General features: G+C 58.9%; 3 protein-coding genes across 3 annotated transcripts; all 3 read right to left on the bottom strand.

Annotated features, from left to right (window-relative positions):
• Window positions 1-3645: 3645 nt before the first annotated feature.
• LENEP (lens epithelial protein) lies at window positions 3646-4874 on the bottom strand. Its single transcript, XM_077764140.1, has 2 exons — window positions 4230-4874; window positions 3646-4125 (listed from the first exon to the last, which is right to left on the bottom strand). Exon 1 carries the CDS (start codon window positions 4531-4533, stop codon window positions 4270-4272), a length of 264 nt encoding a protein of 87 aa, XP_077620266.1. The 5' UTR covers window positions 4534-4874; the 3' UTR covers window positions 3646-4125; window positions 4230-4269.
• Window positions 4875-4928: 54 nt separating this feature from the next.
• Window positions 4929-10243, bottom strand: FLAD1 (flavin adenine dinucleotide synthetase 1). Its single transcript, XM_077764139.1, has 8 exons — window positions 10200-10243; window positions 9527-9752; window positions 7166-7910; window positions 6420-6567; window positions 6068-6166; window positions 5797-5986; window positions 5208-5281; window positions 4929-5112 (listed from the first exon to the last, which is right to left on the bottom strand). Exons 2-8 carry the CDS (start codon window positions 9605-9607, stop codon window positions 4977-4979), a joined length of 1473 nt encoding a protein of 490 aa, XP_077620265.1. The 5' UTR covers window positions 9608-9752; window positions 10200-10243; the 3' UTR covers window positions 4929-4976.
• A 3387-nt stretch (window positions 10244-13630) lies between these two features.
• Window positions 13631-16611, bottom strand: CKS1B (CDC28 protein kinase regulatory subunit 1B). The gene is made up of 3 exons (XM_077764138.1): window positions 16476-16611; window positions 14744-14871; window positions 13631-14131 (listed from the first exon to the last, which is right to left on the bottom strand). Exons 1-3 carry the CDS (start codon window positions 16532-16534, stop codon window positions 14079-14081), a joined length of 240 nt encoding a protein of 79 aa, XP_077620264.1. The 5' UTR covers window positions 16535-16611; the 3' UTR covers window positions 13631-14078.

Here is a 16611-nt window from a genome sequence, read left to right as displayed (position 1 = left end):
GGGGTTGGGGACTTCTGCCTTTCGAAGGGGAAATAACTCCTGTGCAAAAGAGATGCAAATAGGGACGGCGAGAAGAGCTGGGTGGCCTTGGGGTCTGCGCCCCGGCGCGAGGGCAGCGACTGCCACACCCCTCTTCCCGCCCGCTTCTGAGCGTTACGGGGGAGACGCAGGACCCCACCAAGATCTTTCCTAAAATGTCCAGATCAGTGCGCGTGGCTCTTCCGGCCGCTCCGCCAGGACCCCTCTCCTCCATCTGCCTCTCGCACGCCTTGGAGGGTCTTCTATGTGACGTGATCAGCTAGGAATCCTGGGAATCGGGGTGCTCTTCCTTAGGGCTGTAGCATCTGGGGGCGCTTCCAGCCTTGCGGAGGCTCCTTCCCGGTTTTACCCCGCCCATTCCCCTACCCCTTGTGGCCACTAGAGGGCGCCCGGGCGCCCCGGGGGCAAATGAGCTCTTCCCCAGGACTCAATCCCCGCACTCAGCTCCCCTCTTCCGGGAGCTCTGGGGCGCGGTCTGGGCGCTCCAAACCCGAGCTCACCCCTGCTGGGAAAAGCACATTGCCGGGGAAACCCCCACATCTTTTTCCTTTGGAGAGCACTGCGGAGGTGTAGACCGGAACCGTGTCCTGGCCTGTGTGGTCTGGGTGAACAAGACATAGCTGGGGCCCCCAAAGGAGCCGGGGAAGCAAGAGCAAGGGCAGCTGAGAGTGGGGGTGGGGTGGGAAGCAGGAGTGGGCGCAGAATGGGCCCGCGAGTCCTCCCCACGCCTTTGCCGGCGCGGCCGCCTCCAGGCCACCATCCGAAGCGCCCCGTCAGAAGAGGAAGGCTGGGCGCCCCGAAGAGCCCTGAGTTTGAGAGAAGGACACTGGGGGGTTGCGAGCTGACTGCCGCACCGCCCTGTGCTGTGGGTCTGGCTTCCGGTGGGTCACGTCGCCTCTCTTGGCCTGGTTCTTCAGGCCGACCTGGGATAATTGCCCTCGTCCAGCCTGCTTTTCAAGTGGGCTTGTGCAAGGGCCCATCGTGAAAAGGGTTCTCAGAACCGTATGCACAGTTTCCTCCCCATTCCTCTCCCAGCTCAGGGCTCTCTTGACCGCTGACACTGCCCTCGGGCCACCCGCAGTCTCTCCTCTTCTCCCTTTGCACTTCCTGGGCCCTGCCCCCATCCACCTACCGCTCCCCCGCCCCCCAGTGGTCTCCCCAGACACCCTCTCCCCGGTCAAGGGCCCTTGTGCTCAGGACTGTCCTCCCTCAAGTGGGAGTGGGGCCTAAGGAAGGAAAGGGAAAGGGGCGCCTGGGAAGCTCAGTCAGTTAAAGGTCCCAGTTCTGCGCAGAGCATGACCTCAGGGGTCGTGGGGTTCAAGCCCCGCACTGGGCTCTGTGCTGACAGCTCGGAGCTAGGAGCCAGCTTCTGATTCCGTGTCTCCCTCTCTGTCACTCCCCTGCTCACACTCTCTCTCTCTTTCTCAAAAAATAAATAAACATGAAAAACAGCTTTTTTCCCCTCCTAAATATAAAAGTAAAACATGCTAGGGACACCTGGGGGCTCAGTTGGTTAAGCATCTGACTCCAGCTCAGGTCGTGATCTCATGCTTCCGGAGTTCGATCTCGCGTCGGACTCTGTGCCGACAGCTCGGAGCCTGGAGCTACTTTGGATTCTGTGTCTCCCTCTCTGCCCCTCCCCTGCTCACGCTCTGTTTCACTCTGTCTCTCTCTGTCTCTCAAAAACAAACAAACAAACAAATATTAGAGAAAAATAAAGAAGAAAGGAAAGGGAGGCAGAAGGCCAGAGCTCGAGTCGGGGGCGGGCTGACCAAGCAGGGGTGCAGGGTTTGAGGGGAGGCAGGAGCCCCACACTCCCACGGGAAGGGGAATTCTGTGTCCTCTCTCTGGTTGGATTCAAGACCTTACCCCTTCCCACTGCTGTGCCCCGGAGGAAGGGGAGCTCTGAAGGGACCCGGGAGCACTGGCCTGTCTGCCACGCTGCCGGGATAAGAGCTAACCTTGGGCGGGAGCACTATGGAGCCCCAGCTCCCGCAGGAGAGGGGCAGCCTCCGCGCGCTCCTGCGCGCTCACGTCCGGGGCATGTCGAAGGGTAAAAGCCAGGGGCACAGCCGCGTGGTGAGCATGGCCCCAGCTCAGAAAGTACCCATGGGCTTGGGGTGCCCAGCTGACTCGGTCTGCAGAGCATGTGATTCCCAGTCTCAGGGGTGTGAGTTCAAGCCCCATGTTGGGCGCAGAGATTACTGAAAAATATATAAAAATTAAAAAAAAATATGTATGTGCTCAGGCCGGCCGCTTCTCCCCGCTGCCGTAGCTGTGAAGCCTGCTCGGGGCCACTGGCCCGTCAGGCCCCATGCCCACCCCGGCTCAGGGCACATATCCCCTGATAATATCTATATACCTACTGTTCAGTTTACATTTGCTTTTCCGTCTCTGCCCACCAGAACGTAAGCCCCGGGAGCCCAGGGGCCTGTTTTGTTCACCGCCGTGTTCAGAGCACGGGGGCCGGCACGCAGGGGTGCTCCCTGACATGTGCTCCGTGAACGAAGGAAGGTGAGGCGTGTGCGCACTCTCTCTGCCTGCCCTCCAAGGGGCTGCTGGAGCTGACCGACCCCAGGGAGGGGGGCGGGGGGGCGCTCACTTCTCACCAGAACTCCTTACTCCGGGTATAGTTGCCTTTACAAACAAACAAAACACCCAGAGGAGAGGAGTTTGCTAACAAGTCTGGGGAGAAGCTGGTCCCCGCGAGTGAGAGCCCCATACACGTCTCCAGGCTTCTGCCCGGGAGAGAAGGGAGGGGGCAACAGCGGCCCGAGAGGCCCGGGGCTCTGTGGTTGTGGGGGGCTGAGAGTGGGCGTGTCAGGAAGTAGGAGAGCAAGACCGTGCAAATGGCTGATGTGTGCCTACCGCGGGGCGTGACTGGGGCGGCTGTGCTGGCGGCTGCCAAGGGGAAGTGCAGAGTGAGCTCCGCACGGTGACAAGCCCGAGGAACTTGCGAGGCCACACAGGTGCCTTTCTCTGACAGCCCTGTACTTGAGCGGGAGGCGCGGGGCCTGGCTTCCCTGGGAGCTGGGGGCTAGACCAGGCTCTCCCACGATCCTCAGAGGCAGGGAGGGGCCAGACCATGTCTTCTATTTGCGCTGCGCCTTGGAGAAGACCCCACCCAAGCCGGACCCCTCCCTACCCACTAGCTGGGAGGAACCTGGGCTTTCCACCCTCCTCCACCCTCCCCACCCAGGACCAGTGAGTCGGAAAACCTGGGTTTCAGTCTCGGTTCTACCCAGGACAACCTCCTTCCCTCCCTTTTTAAAAAATGATTTTTTGGTAATGTTTATTTTTGAGACTGAGAGAGACAGAGCGTGAGCGGGGGAGGGGCAGAGAGATGGGGAGACGCAGAATCCGAAGCAGGCTCCAGGCTCTGAGCTGTCAGCACAGAGCCCGATGCGGGGCTCGAACCCACAAACTGAGATCATGACCTGAGCCGAAGTCGGATGCTCAATGCCCAACAGGCCGAGCGGCCCTGGTGCCCGCCTCCTTCCCTCCCCTGGTCTGAACCCTGGCTCCAAGACCTTTCCAGTGCTGAGTTCAGATTCCTTTTCAGACATTTAGAACTTTGGCCTCAAGGCCTATTTATTTTATATAGAACATCTAGATCCTTATTTTTTTGGTTTACATTTGCTTTTCCGTCTCTGCCCACCAGAACGTAAGCCCCGGGAGCACAGGGCCTGTTTTGTTCACCGCCGTGTTCAGAGCACGGGGGCCGGCGCGCAGCGGGTGGTGTAGAGATACATACGCACACACATGCACGCACACACAGCCTAGTGATTCTCAGAGATGAGGGGCAGCCCATTCCTGGCACCAGGAGTACAAACCAACCATCTGGGCCCGGGGGGTCGCTGTGCCGGGCCCGCCCCAGTCATAGTGGGGTCCCGGTCAGCAGGCCAGGCTCCTGAGTCCCGGAAGCCCAGCAGAGGTGGGGGCTGGGAGCGGAGGCTGGCAGATGGCACAAACTCAAAGCAGGGTCCACACGTCCCCCGTTGTTTGTGGTTTGTGGCCCGTCGTCAGTGGAGCACCACCGCTGGCCTGGGGTGGAGGTGGGGGACTCCGTGGGGGCTGGGCCAGGCGCTGGGGGAGAGAACAGAGGCTGGGAGGCAGGTCTCCCCACCCTGCCCACCTGAGGACTCTGCCCCCCCAGGAGGCGCAGGGCCGAGGCTCGGCGGGCTGCCCACCTGGGAGTGGCGGGGGGGGCGGGGGGCGGTCCCGGCTGCATCAGTCCAGCAGCTCCTTGATGCACCAGCAGCACAGGAGGATGTAGGCCACCTCCTTCAGCATCTGTTGCAGGCCCTCCCATCCTGTGCCCATCTTCAGGACTGGCGCCCGGAGCCTGGTGCCCCACAGGGCCCTTCTGAAGGAGAAAGGCAGGGCCTGGGCGAGGGGCTGTGTCCAGGGCTGCATCTGGGCCGCGGCTCTGAGGCCCGCAGAGCCATCTCCAGGGCCTTTTAACAGCAGCGTCCCCGCCCCCTCGGACCTCATGACACTGGGGACAAAAGCCCTAGGGTCCAGCACAGGGAAGGTTCCAGGCCCAAGAACGGGCTGAGTCAGCCTCCATGGGCAGGGGGGGAGGCTGCGTTAGGAGGGGGAGGGCCTGGCCACCCCGTCTTCCATCCTCCCCAGCCAGGCCAGCTCAGCTTCCCTTCTCCAGCCTGGCTCTCGAAACCTCGGCGCCGTGCCCGGTGTACCGCCCCCCCCCCTCCGGCCCCGGGATTGGCGCAGCTCCTCGCCCCTGCCCTCTGGTGGGCTCTGGCCGAGAGGGCTTTCCAGTGTGTTCTGTACACCTCCCCCCGCCCCTTAGCCGGGAGCTGGCAGAGCCCGGCCCACGCGTACAGCACCCCGTCCCCTGGAGCAGAAGACACAGGCAGAGCACCAAGCACACAAGAGGCAGTTTATTGCGAGTGGCCTCCCTCGGGCTCCCCGGGTCACGTGCGCGAGTTCCGCTCCTCTTCCTCGTTCTCCAGCAGGTAGGCCGGGCGGTAGGTGGGCTGGCCCCCGGGGCTGAGGCACTTCAGGGCCGGGTTCCTCACGGTGTTCTCGCGGCCGCCCAGCGACGTGTAGCTGGGGCAGGGGGGAAGGTGGGCGAGTGGGGGGCGGCCCCCCCCACCGCAGCGCCCCTGCACGGTCCCCGCACCGTCCTCCGCCAGCACCCTTACCCTCGGTCATACAGGACACAGTACGGGACGAACAGCTGCCGCAGGAAGTCCCAGATATCTCTGTAGGTCCAGTCCTGGGGTGCCAGAGGGGGGTCACAAAGTCCCCCTCCCACACCGCCGCCTGGGCAGGCGCCCACCCGAGGGTGGCCTCCTNCTAGCGGGTGTCACGTGGCTGGCGCTGGGAATGGGGTTAGTGCCTCCGATGCCCTGAATTTTGAATTGTATTTAGTTTTTAAAATTAAGGCAAACTCGCATCCCCATGGAATTCGCCACACTTCGCGTGCACCGTTCAGCGGTCTGGGGTAATTCTTTTTTTCCTTTAGTCAAGTTGTAATTTGACTATAAACAACCGGCTCGGGGCTGCCCTAGGGGCGGCACGGACCTAACTGTAGAAGAAGGCATAAGCCTGGCGCTAACTTAGTGCACAGTGAAGAGCGGGCAGAAGGCCGAACGGCCAAGCAGCACAGCCTCCCTTGGATGCCCGAGTCCTCGTGTGAACCCAGGCTCCAGCCTCTCCCTGGCGGGGAAGCCCGGGCACGATGAGCGCCAGGCGCCAGGAGACCGGAGGCACGACGGCCCCTGCCATTACCAGCAGCGGGTTGACGCGCATGAAGGCGGGCCAGCCAGGGTCCGTGGGGCTGAAGGGGCAGAGGCTGCGGGAGTAGGGGTCGGTGCGGCGGGTGCCCATCAGGACGGCCTCCAGCTGGGGGTGCCGGGCCTGCAGCTCGCTCAGGGCCTGCTTCATGTCACCCTCGGCCTCCAGGACCCGCAAGTTATACCTGTGGAGGGTCGGGCTGGGGTCAGGCGTGGGCACTGCTGAGCCCCCCCGCGGAGCCCAGACTTCCGGGCGCCGCCGGTACCTCCTGATGGTGTCCTGTAGAAACTGCTCCAGCTCCGGGAAGGGGGAGGTGCTGCGGATATGCAGGATCTGGAGGGGTTCCTGAGGATCGGGGCGCGTCCTGGGGAGGGGAGGGCGCACAGGCTTGCCAGGCCCAGAAAGACTCTCCAGAGAGTCCCAGGGCTGTTCTCTTTGCTTCCACATGGACAACACCCGCCCCTCCTCTCCGGCCCAGGGCCACACACATGTCCGATGCTCAATAAATGTGGTGGGGTCACCATGGCTCCCTCCCTCCCAAAGGGCACCTGGCCACCCTCGCCCTCCCTGCTTCCTAGGACGAGGCAGGTGGCACCCTGGCCCAGGCGGGGGCTCACCTCTGCACAGCCGCGTGGAAGAGGTGCAGGAGGGCCGTGCAGTCCTTGCCGCCATTGAAGCCCACGCAGAGGTGGCTGAGGTCGTACTGAGCCAGGGCGGTTTCAATGATCTGCAGGGCGCCTGCCACCTTCCCCCCCAGAGAAGAGCCTGCAAGTGGACAGACAGGAAGATACGTCCGCGTGGCAGTGGGGGGCAGCGGGGTCCCGCCGCCCTGGCCTGAAGTCTCTCCAGGCTTCCCAGGGTTCCCAGAGTGAAGGCCACGGGCTACTCGCCCTTCTGAGTCCGTCCCCGCCCTGCCTGCCGTTCAGAACCCTTTGCCTCAGTGTCTTCCCTCCGGGGCCCCTGCTTTCCTTCCGTTCCCCCCAAACCCCACAGTTTGCTCTAGCCCACCTCCGGGGGGGGGGCATCCTCCTCATCAGCCCACTCGTGCGTCCTCGCCCAGTAGACTGTGTATAACACACATGCGCCCAGATCAAGGTGAACTCCCCACCGTGGAGGCCGCCCGGCCAGACATCTCATGCCTGAGTCCCTGCCTGACGCCTACCTTTCTTGTTACACCTCCGGCCCAGAGGCCGTGGCGTGTACCACTGTCCTGTGGAGCTGGGTCCCCAGTACCCAGCACAGTGCTGGCGGGAGCAGGTGCTACGTTGACATTTACTGGAAGGACGCCGGACTGCACCGAGTCCCTTCCCGGGGCCTGGGGGGGAGGGTGGGCTCGGGCAGCCCGGCCCCCGGGAGGCCCTACCTGCTTCTGCGAGTTGGTAAACAGCCTCCCTGGCCTGCTCCACGGCGCCGGGCACGTAGGGGACCAGCGATCCTGGGGGCAGGCGGGCAGTCAGGTAGGCCAGGCACTCCTCCAGCGGCCCCTCTTCCTCCGCGTCCAGCGTCAGCTTCACCTGATAGTAGTTGCTGCCCCAGTCGGGGTAGGAGCCCAGGCTGAGCCTGCGCCCAAAGTGGGCCTGCGCCTCGGCCAGGACGGGCGCGATAGAGGCCTCGTTGGCGGCCACGTACAGCTCTCGCAGGTGGAACTGCGCCGCTGTGTTTCGGAAGAGCCCCTTGAGCCCCTCCAGCACCCGGCGCAGCAGCTCAGGGATGCCTGGGAACAGGTAGACGTTCCGGACAGAGACCAGCGGGAACTTGAAGGGCCGGCCCGTGCGGGGGTCGGTGCCGTAATGCAGGCGGGCCGAGGAGGGCACTACCGACAGCTTCTCCCAGCCCTTCCCTCCGAGGCCGCGGACGGCTGCTTCCAGCTCGGGGTGCGGCTTGAGCTCATCCCCAAAGGCCTGTGCTACTGCCTCAAAGGTCACGTCGTCGTGAGTGGGGCCGATGCCCCCTGCCGTGAGGACGTGGGTGAAGCGGCTGGAGAAAGAAGTGACCTCTGCCGCGATGGTGGCCACCTCGTCGGGTATGACAGAGACCCGGCACACCCGGACCCCCAGGGAGCGCAGCGTCCGGCACAAGAAGTAGGTGTTGGTGTCCTGAGTGTGTCCCTGGGGGATGAGACGGGGACGACGCGAGTGTCAGTGCTGCGGGACTCGAGGGCAAAGGGGAAGGGACGGCAGCTGTGGGCCGCACTGTGCTCTTTTGGGGGACTTGGCCTTAAAGCCCGGACCGGGCACAGGAGTGAGGAAGTCCAGGTGAGCAGCCAGGGACAGCACGATCCACCTTGGGCCTCCTTCTCTGCGCTTTGACCTTAACCTCATCTATGCTTACGGACTCAGTGGCCAATTCTATGTGGACGACTCATCCACTTCCTGCCCGACCCTGACGGTTTCAGTCCCCTGGCTCTGTGTACCTACCGGGCACCTCAACTGTATTCCTGGCCATTGTCACTTCGGCCAGTGGCATCCCCAGACACCGTCCACAGCCAGTGAGGCCCTTCTGCTGGTGGCCCTAGCAAAATGTCTCCCCATTTGCTCTCTTCTCTTGGTCCCTAATGCCACCGGGCAGGTCCTTGGCACCCACCGTCTGGACGGTGGCGAGGCCCCCTGGCCGGGCTCCCGGCCGCCAGCCACAGCGCTCTGCCCGGTGCCTCCTGACTAACCTTTCTAGTGCGTTACTGTGATTGCATCACTCTTGGGCTCAAAAACCCTGTGTTGTTTCCAACCGTATACAGAATAAAGTTCAAATTCCTTTGCAAGAACGTTTGGGGCTGCCTACGGTGTGCATGCAGACTTCTCTCCAGAGGCTTAGTGGATAAGGGTTACTTGGAGTAAGAGAGAATCCGGTTGGAATCGTTTCTCTACCGCTTCCTGGCTATGTAACCTTGGACAGGCGCCTCAGTCTCTGAGCCTCAATCTCATCGTCTATTAATCGAGATTTATAATAAAATATCAAACCTCAGGGGATTGTTCTAAGGGTTAGCAAAACTGCACATGTGACATATAAGCACACTCGCAGGCCCTAGTAGGCACTCAAAAAGTAGGGGTCAGTATTACTCCTACAAACCCAATGCCTGACCGTGACTTCTAATAAGACTTCCCTCGATTGCTCAGAAGAATACAATGGAGGGGCGCCTGGGTGGCTTAGTGGGTTAAGCGTCCGACTTTCGCTTAGGTCATGATCCCGCGGTTCGTGGGTTCGAGCCCCGCGTCGGGCTCTGTGCTGACTGCCAGCTCAGAGCTTGGAGCCTGCTTCAGTCTGTGACTCCCTCTCTCTCTGACCCTCCCCTGCTCACGCTGTCTCTCTCTCTCTCTCCTAGAAATAAATAAAACATTAAAAAATTAAAAAAAAAAAAGAAGAATACAATGGATTTCTTCCATCTAGCACTTTCCTCCTATTTCGCTTACTCACTCTGCTGGGCGCCTTGGGTCATTTTCCAAATAGGCTGTAAGTCTTCAATGACACAGGCCTGCAGCCCCTTCACAAGCGGACGCCTGGGTCATTTCCGTATAGCCCCTCCTACTACTATCAGATTTGCTACAAGTTTCCAACAGAGTTAACTGGAGAGAACACGGTCACTCTCCCACTCACATGGTGGGCTCACTCCAGGACCCCATGAAGAAAGGGGGCTCCCACCTCGGCCTTCCTTCCTTCAACAGACCGTGCAGCAGGCTCTTAGGGCCGGGGGCGTGCCCCCCACCCCCTCCTCCCGTCCCAGACGCACCTTGAGGATCTCATCTCCAATAATGATGATGCCCGCCGTCACGCCGCGCCCTGAGGGAGGTTCAGAGGCCCTGGATGCCATGGCCCTGCCTTCTCTGCCCCCTTGCAAGGCCCTCCAGTAGCCACCCAGGGCCCCCAATAGGGGTCGAAAGCACGGGAGTCGGGCCAGGTCTACAGGGCACTGGGGGCCATAGCCTGGGAACAGGGGGGTCCGGGGTCAAGGGAACCTGGAGGAGCCAGAAAGGACATTGGGGGAGAGCAGGAGTGCATGTTCTCTTTTCCTCAGAGGGAGACCTCGCCCGGCCCTTGACAAGCGACTCCTTTATCCCTGCCTTTGATGGATGTGTTCTCAACCCCCTGCCCTGGCCTCCTTACAGGTCTTCTAAGCTTGGCTCTAGTGTCCTTAGCACGTCCTGCTCTCCCGAGCACCTGTTTCAAGATGTCCCCTGCGCGCAGAGCTCGGTCCCGTAGCCGGCAACAGCCCGGCCGCCTGCACCTCTAAATACCCTTTCTCTTCGGGGCGCCGGTCCCTTTAAATGTCTCGACCCCTTTTAAACGCGGTCTCTCCCTCCGCCGCGGGCGGGAGATCGGGCGCCGGGTCCGCTGGGGCTCGCTCCCTCCCCGGCCTGCAGCCCCCCACGCCTCCAGCCCCCCTAGCGGCTCCAGGTCCCCACCTGCCCCTCGGCCCTGCCCGGCTCGCGCCCACCGCTCCCGCACCGCCCGGGCGGCTTCCGCACGCAGCCCCGCCTTAGACTCGCACCTGCCACGCCGGTTGGTCCCGTCTGCTGTCGCTCAGACCGCCTCCGGGGCCCACTGGCGCAGCCGGCTGTCGCTCGCAGGCCCCACCCAGGGGGCGGGAGCAGCGCGGGGTTGTTACTGGCGACAAGCACGTGGCCACCCTCACCCGGAACTGCGGGGGCGGGGCCGCCCGCGGGCCCGGGGCGCGAAAGGGGTGGCGGTTAGAGGTGCCGCGGGGACCCTGGGGCTCTCCCCCGGCGCTGGAGGGGGAGCGAGGTGTGGTTCTAGCCTCGGTCCTGTTTTCAAATTCTTGTGTGCACGTGCTAGCGCCCTGTACCCCCGACTCTACCTCTAGGCCGAGGGGACTCCGCCCCGTAGCGCACGGGAGTTAGGGGGACACCGGGAAGGATCGGCAGGATCTGTGAAGCGGGAAGAGCTTCGAGAGGGCTCGTCAGTGTGTGGAGGTTTCATTTATTAACTTTTTCTTTAAAAAATTTTTAAAATGTTTTATTTATTTCTGAGAGAGAGAAGGAGGCAGCGTGAGCAGGGGAGGGTCAGAGAGAGAGGGAGACACAGAATCCGAAGCAGCTCCAGGCTCTGAGCTGTCAGCACAGAGCCCGACGCGGGGCTCGAACCCACGAACAGCAGATCAGGACTTAAGCCGAAGTCGGACGCTTAACCCCTGAGCCACCCAGGCGCCCCAGTTTTCATTTATTTCTATTGTAAATGATAAAGCTATGCACTTCACCGTCTTGACAAGGAAAAAAGCCTTACCCCACCCTGTCCAGCTAGTGCTTAATTTGAACGTCACCTTTGCCAATTTTGGGCTTACAGGTACCAGTGAAGGCAGTGACTAGGGAATGCCACCTGTCCGCTTTGGATTCTTACATCATCCTACCTTACTCTCTCATTTCAGTTGCTTTTGGTCTAAAAGTGCTTCTTAAATTTTAATGTTTGATCATCTGGGAACTTCCTTTTTAAAATTTGTTTTAATTTTTATGAGGCGCCTGGGTTAAGTGACCGACTTCGGCTCAAGTCATGATCTCAAGGTTCGTGAGTTCAAGCCCCACGTCGGGCTCTGTGCTGACAGCTCAGAGCCTGGAGCCTGTTTCAGATTCTGTGTCTCCCTCTCTCTCTGCCCCTCCCCTGCTTGTGCTGTCTCTGTCTCTCAAAAATAAATACATGTAAAAAAATTTTTTAGGGGCGCCTGGGTAGCTCAGTCGGTTGAGCATCTGACTGGCTCAGGTTATGATCTCACGGTCTGTGGGTTCGAGCCCCGCATCAGGCTCTGTGCTGACAGCTCAGAGTCTGGAGCCTGCTTCGGGTTCTGTGTCTCCCTCTCTCTCTGACCCTCCCCTGCTCATGCTGTCTCTCTCTCAGAAATAAGTAAAACATTAAAAAATATTTAAAAATTTTTAAAAATAAAATGTCTTAATTAAAAACTTTTTTTAAATGTTTTTTATTTATTTCTGAGAGAGAGACCGCGTGAGCAGGGGAGGGTCAGAGAGGGAGGGAGACACAGAATCTGAAACAGGCTCCAGGCTCCGAGCTAGCTGTCTGCACAGAGTCTGACATGGGGCTCAAACCCACGAACCACGAGATCATGACCTGAGCCGCCCAGGCACCCCTGTTTTAATTTTTTAAAGTCATCTCTGTGCACGACGTGGGGCTTGAGCTGATGACCAGGAGAGTTGCATGCTCTGCGGTCTGTGCCAGCGTGCCAGTGCCAGCCGGGCTCCCATCTGGGACCTTCTTGACATGCTGACTCGATCTCCCCCTCCAGGGGGCTTGGGAGGGGGCTTGAGATCTTTAACAAGCTCTCCTGTCCTGCTGATGCCACTAGTACCTGGACTACGTCTTCTGGAGTAACGTGTAAAATTCCCGCACCGCCAGGACAGTGGAACGCTCCCACCCTCATTTTACTCTCCTGAGGGCCCATGATAGATGATGCCATTTTACAGATGGGGAACAGGCTGAGAAAGATTAAGGGATGCCACACAGCAACCACAAAACAAGAAACAGAAAGGGAGGGCCAGACTTCTAGATTATTCTTTTTCAAGTAATAAGCCCTGTGTGTGATTTTCAATTAAATAGAACCTCAGCTCAAAAAAAATTTTTTTTAAAGACTTTAAAGTGCTCTCCACACCCAGCATGGGGCTCGAACTCACAACCCCAAGATCAAGAGCTGAATGCTGTACAGACTGGGCCAGCCAGATGCCCCTAAAAAAAAATGTTAAGGCAAAACAGAAGTCCCCCTTGCCTAACAATAAGTCACATGATCCCTTATCTTCACTTGCAATGGGGATATTGTGCCTCCTCGCCCTCCCCTCCCGCTCAAAGCTCAAACAGCTCTGCCCAATCCTTTATCAGTGATTCCCAAGTTTGAGTAGGCGCCAGGGTCACCCGGAGAGCCTGTTAAAACATTGCTGGCCGACCCCTGAGTGTCTGATTCCTAGGTCTAGGGTGGAGTCCAGTAGTTTGCGTTTCTAACAAGGTTTGAGGTGACGTCATACTTCCGGTTCAGGGACCACAGCTGAGCTACTGCCCTAGTGGTACAGGGGTGGACGACAGGGAGAAGGGGGAAGAAAATTTCCTTTATTTATTGTTACTGTTATTTTTTAAAAGTAAGGGGTGAGCCACCATTTGGAAAAGTGTTTTCCTTTTTTTTAAGATTTTTTTTTAAAGTAATCTCTGCAACCAACATGGGACTCGAACTCATGACCCTGAGATCAAGGGCTGACCGCTCCACCAATGGAGCCAGCCAGGTGCCCCCTGGAGAAATGTTTCTCAAACAACTACAGCTTATACTTGTTTTCCCAAAGGTTAGTACTCCAGCTGCCTGCATTAAAATGCTTGAAATTCCCACATCCAGGCCACGCCCCAGACTAATTAAGTCAACAGCTCTAAGGAGAGGCTGAGGCACCTGTACTTGCCAGGGAAAACAGCAGGCGCAGCCCTCTGGCCCCCAGGTCATAGGCCACCGGACCCTGAGCCCTGGGCCTGCCGGAGGGGAGCACACTAGTGGCCTCTGGCTGAGAGCCTCCTCCCTTCACCCTCCTGGGTCCTGCGAATCTCAGGACCACGTTAAGGGCGGCTTCCTGGACCGTAGGAAACAGTTCATTTGTTTTGCTGAGATGACGTCTCCGCATAGCCTCTATCTCAGGCTAATGGAGCAACGTATAATTTCGGATGTTTGACAGAAAGTCTGCTTAAAGTAGGTTAAAACCCAGTTACCTGAATGTTGAAACAACCCTCATCATAAGCGGAGAGCTGGGCTTCGTGATCTAACTGAAGGGGGCGCAACCACAAGCAGGGCGCTGCCTGCGCTGCCCCCGAGAGCGGGGACCTTTACAACAGAAGAATCAGATCATGAAACTTCCTCTTTAATCAAGGCTTTTTAACACGAAAAGATTTCTTGAATAAAATGGAAAGTTTCCAATACAACGAAACATGAAGCACCGTACACACAATACCCGGCAGGACGAAACAAAACAGCAAGTGTACACGGTCCCTGTAGCGGCCATGGCCTCGTTAGAGGAGGGGCTTCCTCCATCCACCCAGCGGGTCCTGCTGGATACAGAGCCCGCGTGGCTTCCGGGGTCACACTCGGCCGAGGCCGTGGCCCGACAGCACTCCGCTGCGTGGGCCAGGGTGCTGTGGGCTCAGGCGAACCAGTCACTGGCACGTTCAAACAGCCTGAGCATCCTTTCAGTGTCAAAGTGAGAAACAAGAAGGCAACGCAATCCGGTTATGAGAAAGATGTCATTAGCGCGTGAGGACGGCTGTGTGAAGCCGAGGCTGAGAGGCCGCCAGCTTCATTTCTTCGGCTGCTTGGGCAGGGGCCGCCGGAACAGCAAGATGTGAGGTTCTGAAAGAGCGAGTGAAATCTGAGATCTCCGCACAGCGTACGGTCTCCCGCTCCCACCTCCCAGAGACACCCACTCAGAGTTTTACAACTAAGTTAGGATGTAAGCATACGGCCTGAGAACCAGACCCAAAAGCTGGGCCTGTCTCTGCCAGGTGCGGAAACGTTAGGATCAGTTCTTCTGCTACGTTGTACAGCCCCGGGGGAGTCCTTTATTAGTTTTGCCTGGCGGCTTTGTGTCTGGTGTCTTCTCAAGAAACAGACTTTCCTTGGCTTATTTGGAACACATCCAAGAACTTGCTTTCTGATGGAGAATGATGAAGGGGCCACAGCCTCTATCAGGGTATATATGGTCTTAAAAAAAAATTAGTACTTGGACTATATTAGAGATTAGAGGAGGCTTTTCAGTGACAGGCTTTTCAGTGACAGGTTGTCTCTGCACTTCCCAGGTACTTTACTCTTATTTTTGGTCACTTTGGTTTTTCTAGATGGCTGGTGAGGAATCAGTAAGCCACTGTCACTTGCCCCCTCTTAGTTTGCGGTATGCGATCTTTCCATTCCTTCTTTCCCTCAGTGAAGGAACCCAATGTGGCTGCTTTCAGCCACTGCACCAACCTGGTTCGTGGATCATATAGTGGACCCATCCCTGACTCTGCTGAACGCCCAGATTCCGCCACTCAGACTCAGACATCAAGTGGGTTTTAGGCACCAGCTTGGCTATGTCCTTGGGCAACATGACGTGCCTGTAAACAGAGACACGGAGACGCGGGGGTGGGGGTGGGGTCGCGTCAGTACAGGGACAGTCTGCTAGGCAAGTGCTAACATACAGCGCCGAGAGAGAAAAGGAAAGAAAAACTGGTTTCCAATGGTAGGGAGTTTATACAAGTTTATTGTGGGGTAAAGGCAGCTAGGAATAAAGGACAAGTTAGGCAGATCCTCACCAAGTATATATATAAAAAAAAAATGAGTAACGAAGCGAACGAGCACCTAAATTCCAAGCACCGTGGATACAATGCCCCTGCCCTCCGAGGACTCAATCTAGTGACTGCGCTAAGTCACCCCGCCCGCAGCCGCAGCGCAATGTCAATCATCACAGCGCTGAGGACTGGTGCAGAAGGCCTCTACGGAGCGCTGGGTGGAAGAGCTGTGACCGAGGACCCACTGTGACTGTCTGACCCTCCGCTTCAGTCTCCTGACCCGGAAGGATGTGCTGGGAGGCTTCTCTTGGGAAGCGCCAGGTTTCCCTAACCAAGGAGAAGTCTCCTTTCATGGCAAAGAAAGTGTTGCTCTGACACGAATCGGGCTAATCCGGATTCGCTCCATCATGCTCCATCATGCTCGGTGAAAACACACTACATGCTCTCTGTCCTAGTAACGGAGGCTCTTTCCAGAGGCAGAATTCTAATCTAAATATCGGAAAACAGCTTACACTCTAACAAGCCCCCGGCGCAAAGACTGCCTTCAGTACCGCCCGAGATGAACCCACAAACGACCCCCCACGACAAGCTCTTTCTCACACCAAGATACCACTGCCACGACCTGTACCTTCCGGAGGGATGAGACGCCAGACTTCTCCCCAGCCCCACGCTGCTTTAGCCAGCTCAGGCCGGATGTGGAGGAAAAAGCTGGGGGCCCCCAGCACCTGGGGTCACGGGCCCGCGTACCTGGCAGCACACACCAAGTGTCCACAGGGCCCAGCCCTGCAAGAGGCGGAAAGGAAACTCAAGCAAAGCAAGTTTCCAGTGTATGGTCTTCAATTCTGGGGACAAGACACCAACTAGGAAGTTGTTTGCGTCCCCGCCACGTCTAGGGCTGCGGGGAGCGGAGGCCAGGGCTTGTGCCCGCACTTAGCACCCCGCCTGCGGGCGCTCCGCCAACTGTTGCAAATGTTCGGAGCGCAGCCGGCAGGCCCGGGCCAAGTCCTTTCTCAAAGCCCTTGGCCAGCTGCATTCCCCCGCAGGTCCTTGAAGTCCCCTTCCGGAAACGAGCCCACGCCCCTTCTCCAGGAATCCACGGGAACCTCTCGCCGTGGCCACCTCCTCCCAGGAGGCCCCGAGGTGTCGCCGCGACACCAGCGGTCTCCAGAAGGCAACTCGCTCGGCCCAGGGAGCGGGGCGGTCGGCCTGGAGCCCCAACCACGCCCCCTCCGAGGCCGCCGCTTTCTATTTTCCCCGGCGCCGCCGGGCCCTCGCGCGTGCGCCGTACGCTCTCCGCGACCGTCCCCAGCCCGCGGCCCGGGCCTCCCGCGCATGCGCCGGTCACGTCGCTTCAGCCCTGGTTCCTAACTCTTCTTGCCCTCACTTGTCAAAGTTCACGACCTCGCGGTGGGCCCCGCGTCGGCACTAACCGGTACTCGAACTCCTCGTCGTCGTATTTGTCCGAATAGTAAATCTGTTTGTGCGACATGATGGCTCGGCCTGAGGACCGTCAGCCCCGCGCCGCCAACTTCCAAACAACTCCCAGCAGCACGCGCTCCCACCTAC

The sequence above is a fragment of the Crocuta crocuta genome, unplaced genomic scaffold (assembly GCF_008692635.1).
Source record: "Crocuta crocuta isolate KB4526 unplaced genomic scaffold, BGI_CrCroc_1.0 scaffold528, whole genome shotgun sequence".
Taxonomy (NCBI): domain Eukaryota; kingdom Metazoa; phylum Chordata; class Mammalia; order Carnivora; family Hyaenidae; genus Crocuta; species Crocuta crocuta.
This window is presented reverse-complemented; position numbering and strand designations above follow the sequence as displayed.